At 45.4% G+C, this 7,199-nt stretch overlaps 1 protein-coding gene across 1 annotated transcript in view; it reads left to right on the top strand.

Moving 5' to 3' along the window:
* Window positions 1–1,105: 1,105 nt before the first annotated feature.
* The window catches only part of SRPX (sushi repeat containing protein X-linked), a 118,205-nt gene continuing 112,111 nt past the window's right edge, over window positions 1,106–7,199 (top strand). Inside the window, exon 1 of the mRNA XM_036744549.1 lies at window positions 1,106–1,372. Coding sequence (XP_036600444.1) covers window positions 1,300–1,372 — 73 coding nt within the window. The 5' untranslated portion in view covers window positions 1,106–1,299. The remainder of the gene's footprint in view (window positions 1,373–7,199) is intronic.

Below are 7,199 nucleotides of genomic sequence, written 5' to 3'. Positions count from 1 at the left end.
GTGTGTTGGGGAGACCTCCTGGGCCCGTTTTCACACGGGCTAGCCTTTCGAAGGCCACTTCCGCTTACAATGAGGCTTAGTGAAGCAATAAAAAGCATTCTTTAAGGTTTACAAAAATATTTGCCTCACACCCTGTCTGAGAGGTAGTAAAGCAAATTCGCATTTTACAGATGGAGAAAGTGAGTCATAGTTTTGCCACCTCCTGGTTGTGTGAGTTCGGGTAAATCATTTAACTGTGCCACAATGACTTCAAACCTTATATTATTATTTATTCCTTGTATTTCTGTATCCATACAGAAAGCCTTAAAAAGACGGCTCCAACTGATAGCAAGCTCCTTGAGAGCAGGGATTATTGAGGAGTGGGGGTGGGCGGTGTTTTGGTGGTGGTTGTTTGTCGTTGTCTGGCTCCTGGTAAGAGTAAGGGCTTAAGAAAAGCTTATTGATTGATCATGCGATGACTGAATGCTTTGACTGATAGTAAAGGTAACAAGCAGGGGTGTGCTGAAGTCCGTTCAGAAGCTTGCTAAAATTCAATATAAGCATTTACTCCTCGGACATCAGCAACTCTACAAAGTATGGCTTGGTTTATTTGTTTTGTTTGTTGTTTAGACCTAAGAAATGTTAGTAATGCAGATTAAAATTTAAAAATGTGTAGTTCCTCCCAGGGAGCCCTTTATTAAGCATTTACCAGCACACCCTGTAGCGGCAAGGCCAGTTAGGCCCGCATTAAGCTTATAGTCTAGGGAGATACAACGTGTAAACGAGTAATTTCGATACAAGGTTGAAGGTTTAAGATCACTAGGCGGACAAGGCTCTGTGGGCTTTTAAGATCCGCCAAGAACTTGAACGTTTGATTCAATAGCTGTGACAAAGTAGCTGAAAAGCCCTAGCCTTCTGGGGGCACCCAGCTTGTCAAGGCTCAGGGATAAAGCTGCTGAGAGAAAGGCTCCCCAACCCAGCGTTTGGGGTGTGTTGGGGGGGGGGGGCGGGTAGGGGAGGGAGGAAGGCCAGCTTGGCTGGGACAGCAGCGGCGTCAGAAAGGGAGGCAGAGAAAGCAGCGTAGCCTAAGGAGGAGGAGGCAAGGCAGCAGAGGGGGACGCAAGAACCTTGAACTTCTTTGCCTTTGGAGGAGTAGGAGGAGGAAGAGAGGGAGGTGAAAGGGAGTGGAGAGGAGGAGTTTTCCAGCTCAGACCCACGTCTGCTGCTACCCACCCCCCTTCCCTTCTTCTTCTCTTTGCTCCTCCAGCCCCCCTGGTGGAACCCAAGGCATCGGGAGGGAAGGAGAGCGGGCCGTGCACTATGGGCACCTCCTGGGTCCGGCTAGTGCTACTGCTGCTGCCCCTCCACGCCTGGCTCAGCCTCGGCTTCCCAGGTAGGAGCAGGGAGGCGGGGCAGCCAGGGAGCTCCGGAGCCGGGACACCGTGAGCAGCCCCGGGGTCCCGATTGCAGGGGTACAAGGAGCTGCGGGTGCGGACGTTTTGCTAGAGTAAGCGCACGGGAGGGAGGACCGAGGGACTTTTCCTGCAGTCCGCCGCCCCAAAGGAGGGAGCGAGGCGCCGGAGAGCCGGTCCCTTAGCCTCGGTCAGGGGCCGTGCTTGCATCTCGCCGGTCCCTTAGCCTCGGTCAGGGGCCGTGCTTGCATCTCGCCGGTCCCAGCCCCTTGCCGTCCCGGGGAAAGGTCCTCGGTTCTCCCCCTGGCCTCCCCAGGCTGTGCTCCTGGGCACCCTCAGGCTTGGGGGAGCCAGCTTTTCATTCAAACTCTTGTTGACGTGGGAGGCCAAGCGGAAACTTCTGACTGCTTCTCTTCATCTTCAGCGAGGCTAGCCCTAATTTCCATTTGGTTCCCCAGGGTCCACAACACTTCCGGGGGCGGAGTGGGGGAGAAGATAGTGGGCTGGAAAGAGGAATTCGAGTCTCTGTAGAAGTTGCTTAGCCTTGCTCCTCACCCAGACCCCGCCTCTATCTACTTTCCCTCTGCCGGGCACGGACCCACGTTACCGAACCAGGCAGAAGGGCAAGACAGGAATGAAGATGGAAAGGGAGAGGGACCCCCTATTGGCCATAGCCCTCCCCAGACAGGCATTCTATGGTGTCTTTTCTGAGGAAAGCTAAGGGAGATGTCTTATGTGCTTCCACTTTAATTAAAACTGGGGGGAGGCGAAGAGAGAATTTAAAACTACACACGTGTTTGGCGTGGGCTGAGGTGAGGAGGGCTGCCTGGAACTGGAGGACTCTGCCCGATTTGTCAGTTGCGTCCCTGGTATTTATTGGTTCCGGCCTGAAGTTGTGGAATACCCTGTTTGGAGCTGACAAGACTCCTCCTGTTTCCAGCTGGCTGGCTGATCTGTGCTTCGTTTGCAAACAGCCTGGATCTCAATCCAGGACAGCCCAGACGTGTTCCCTGTGCCCTAGTGGTATAGAAACCCATGAGAGTGGTTTTAACTGGTGTCACTAGAGAGTAAGTAATTCCTTCAGGAACTCTTAGGTGTCCATTCAATCAATACCTGGGGAAGGTGTAATTCTGTGTGACTTAGAAATAATCACAGTGAGACAAATAGTAGTAAACTTTTGCTTAAAGTGATGTTTGAAACTGCAACTGCGATGAAAACTTCATCTTCGATTCCTTGTGTAAATAAGCAGAAACCTCCACCTGAATGTTTTCAAGCCGGTTTTCTGGATTTGTAAGTGTTGTAGAGCATTGGGTTTGTAATCAGAATATCTCGATTCACATATCTGGGCCCCACTCTTAGTATCTCTGTTTCTTGGTTAATCACTTCAGCAATTTTTGGCCTATTTTGGGCCTCAACTATAAAAAGAGTGAGTTGTAGTAGATATTCTCTAAGCTTTAATTCCTATGAAATCAGTTGATCAAGGGAAGTCTTGAAGGAGAGAAAATAAATCGTGAAAGGGCTGCATTCACCCTGAGGTCTGAGTATGAAAGTACTTTTGTAAGGGTATCCAGCCAGTTGGTCCACAAGTATTTATTAAGTCCTACTATGTGTCAGGTACTGTGCTAACCACTGAGGACATAAAGAAAGGTAAAAGACATTCCTGTCATTCAAGGAGCTAACAGTCTAAAAGGGAGAGACTTTATTTGGTATAGAGACAGCTAGGTGGCACAGAGGATAGAGCACCCAGCCTGGAGTCAGGAAGACCTCAGTTCAAATCCAGCCTCAGATACTTATTAGCTGTATGACCCTGGGCAAGTCACTTAACTCTGTTTACCTCAGTTTCCTCATCTGTAAAATGAAATGGAGAGGGGAATGGCAAACCCCTCCAGTATCTTTGCCAAAAAAACTCCAAAAGGAGTCATGAAGACTCAGGCATGACTGAAAAAAACTAAACTAAACAACAACAAAAACTGGGCCCCGACACTGAGTCCATTCGCCTGGTTCCATGATGGGTTAGCTGAGACAAATGGAGTTTGAAGCTCTTTGCTATAGACAAGATAACCAGGCCTGAGTTCCATGTTCTCGGCTGAGTTCTATTTGTGGAAAGACAGTTGCTTGTTACTCAAAGATGCTGCCTAGCTTTGCTGATTATGACAAAAAGCATCCAGAGGAATGACTAGTCCACCTAGATCCTGAGGTCATCCATTTTCTTCGGTGTATTTTATCATTCCACATCGTCTCCTTTTTATTTATTGCTATTTATTTATTGATCAGTTCTTGCTAGGAGTAAACACTGTATAATATCTAACTGTTTGTGTGTTTCAGCAGAGAGCAAAGTCCATTCCACCAAAGTTGCATAACTAGCCCTCGCTGACATGAAGAAAATCGAGAAAGGTGGCAACGTTTTGCAAATGAGTTGGGGCTCAAAGATGAATTCAAATGACTGCATACCATCCTATAGAACAGGCCAGTACAGCCTGCGAGCTGCCAAACAATTTCAGGTGGCCCGTGAAAAACGTTGAGGTTGTTTTCCTCTACATTTTTCAGTGGGCCATCCGAAATCCTTTGGTGTACCAGCGGGCCGTAGGTGGGCGCAGGTTGTTCAGATCGGCCATAGAGAGAGGTAGAACTGAAGGGCAGAAGGTCATTGTCTACACGTCATAGAAGCGAGTGTGCTCAGCAGTTTTTACCCAAGGACATAAGACAAACCTCAAGGGTGATCATGGGTTAAACACAGTTTCTGATCCTGATAGTGGCAATCAGTATCACCTTGTGGTTAAATACAGCTTCAGAGCTAAAAGAGACTTCATCTGGTCTAAACCCTTCAGTTTGCAGATGAAGAAATGAGTTCCAGGGAGGTAAAATTACTTCTCAGAGTCACACAGTATAGTAAGCAGCATATCTAAGATTCGAAATCTGACTCTAAATCCAGCTTTCTTTCTTCAATACCACGAACATCCTCACAAGGAAAGAGCTGATGGAGTCATCTTTATCCTACTCTGCCTCTCTGAGCAGTTGCCCTGGCTGATGTCCCTAAGAGACACCCAAGGCATAGATGTAGGACCAATCTCCATCCTGCCCAAGGATGTCTCATGTTTCCTAACTGCCTAGCCTGTGATTACCATACACCCTTCTTTCTCCATTCCCTCCTAAAAACTCATCTGTCTGGCTCTCCTGGTCTTCTAAAGTTTTCAAGGTGATGACAACCGAGTTGAAGCCCTGGAAATAGAGAAGATAAATAGATAGATAGAGAGAGAGACAGAGACAGAGAGAGACAGAGACACAGAGAGAGACAGAGACAGAGACACAGAGACAGAGAGAAAGAGACAGAGAGAGACAGAGACATAGAGACAGAGACAAAGAGAGACAGAGAGACACAGAAAGAGAGAGACAAGAGTCAGAAGCAGAGGCACAGAAACAGAGAGAGTAGCTAGAGAAGAGAACTAAGAACAGACATTTGGGGTTAGGGGAACCACATAAAGGGAAAAGGAAAAAAAGATGAGGAGGAAGCAATGGAAGCATAGAAACAGTAGTTAGGGAATCTGGTGAATGTGATTTCTGAAGCCAAAGTAAGAAAAGAATATTCAGTTGCATAAGATAGTCAGGAGGATGGAGGGAAATAATTTGACATTGGAAAGGTCATTAGTGATGATGGAGAGACAATTTCATTGGAATGGCAGAAGTGGAAGCCATATTGCAAGGGGTTGGACTGAAAGTGAGGGAAATGAGGTTGGGGGATTAGTGACATTAGGTCCAAATAGATGGTTCAGAGGAGCCAAGGGAAGACTTTTCTAGGATTTTTGAGACCTAAGCATTTTTGTAGTAGAAAGGAAGAAGGAATGATTGGCAGTTGTGATGGGTGAAAGATGAATTCCCTCACAATGCACAGAAGATAGGAAATGATTGATTGTATGGAGTCTCGTAGGAGGTTATGGGGTGAGGTGGGAGGGGGTGCTGTTGTGGGAGTGAGAAAGAATGAGATCAAGGGCACTGACAGAGGGTTTAGCCTTGTTAAGGAGAGAGAATATCTCTTCCTCTGTAACCAGAAGGAAGAAAAAGAAAATGGGTGGTGGTGATGAGAAGGGTTGGAGAGAATTAGAGCCGAATGGTATCACTCATTTCAGCGAAGGCAAAGGTCCAATGATGAGACAGTATGCATTTTAATACAAGCTTTTGGAGATCTATCCTTGCTTTTACCTGAAAGAAGCTACTCTAAGGGAGAGGCAGGGAAAGATTTTCAGCCGGCCTGAGGAAGCTGGAAATGTTTTGTTGGGCGTTATATCAAACCACATAAGCAACCTTTTAGTTCTGAATATTAGATGTCAGGGTATGTTTGTAAAAGGCATATGATAATAATATTGCATGTATTTGGTGATCATTCTTGGTAAATGTGTCCATTAAGAGAAGGGAGGTAAGGTGATATGTGGCTAGCTCCAGAAGTAGAAATTTTAAAAATGGAGAATTTGGATGGTATGTCTGTACACACAGAGCTCTGCTTCTCAACATTTCTCAACATCATCATCCGTTTTTTAGTTCTTCCTTCTAGTCGTAGAGGAAGAGGTATAACCACTACATTTTAACAGGGCTAACCCCTCTATCAGTGCCCATGGTACCATCTTCCCTCCACCTCCAACTTTCTATAGGACCTTACACAATCAATTATATCCACATACATTATGTTTGGGGAAAGAGAGAGACAGAGACAGAGAGAGACAGAGAAAGACAGACAGAGAGACAGAGACAGAGGTACAAACAGAGAGAGGGAGAGAAAGACAGAGAGAGACAGAGACCGAGATAAGGGAATACAGTTCGGGACAGCTTCTACAGTACTCTACAGCACACATTTAATCAGTTCTGGAGTAAGTCACTCACATCCCCATCTTTCCAAATGCTCTATTTAGATTTCTGCTTCTTTAAATGTGTTGTAACCTTCCTTGTTTTCTCCTCCTTTCATTTTTGAAGCCTTTAAAGAGATGTAGAATATGAATTTTACATTTTTCAAAAGATAAAGATATTTTTTGTTTTTATATTACTTATTTATAAAAATGTATTCCTTCCCCTTCCCTGCCCACAGAGTGATCCCTTATAATAAGAAATTTAAAAAAAATAGAGAAACAAGCAGTTCAGCAAAATTAACCAATGCATCAACTAAGTTTGATAGTATATGTAATGTTCTACACCCATAGTTTCCCATTCCTATAAAGAAGATAAGAAGATATATTTGGAATATAATAAAAGTCATTAAAACCATAGAATATTAGAGTTGTGATAGAAATCACTTGGTCCTATCCTCATTTTGGAAATGAGGAAACTGAGGCAGGGACAGAGTTTAGGTGGCTTACCTCAGGTCTCACAGCGAGCTAGCATCACAGTGTGGGTTAGAAGCTGGAACACTTGTGTATTGGTAATTAAGGTGGGACTTTTTTTACTATTTTCTCTTTTGGAGCACTTAGGTAATCAAATGCCTTTGATGAGTCTGGCCTTTGTTTCTTTGATTAAATCCAGGAGTCTTTGATGACCTGCTTAGAAAGCAAGAAAGCCTAGTTCACATGGGTTTGAGTCCCGTGGTTGTGATGCCTGAAGAAGCGTCACATGGTTTTGAGTTGCATGGTTGTGACACCCTTCAACCCTGAACAGGGTATGTAAACTCAGAGGTTAGCTTTTTGTTTGGGACTCTCACTCACTGGAAGAGTGTCGTGTGATTTGACTAGCCGAGACTCTGGGCAGCCATTGTTAAGAGCCCCCTGGCTTGAAAACCCAGATGTTGGTACTTTTCTAGTAACTAGGTACTGAGATGTTAGACAGAAA

The sequence above is a fragment of the Trichosurus vulpecula genome, chromosome 2, assembly GCF_011100635.1.
Source record: "Trichosurus vulpecula isolate mTriVul1 chromosome 2, mTriVul1.pri, whole genome shotgun sequence".
Taxonomy (NCBI): domain Eukaryota; kingdom Metazoa; phylum Chordata; class Mammalia; order Diprotodontia; family Phalangeridae; genus Trichosurus; species Trichosurus vulpecula.
Note: the sequence above shows the minus strand (reverse complement) of the source record. Positions and strands in the feature narration are given on the sequence as shown.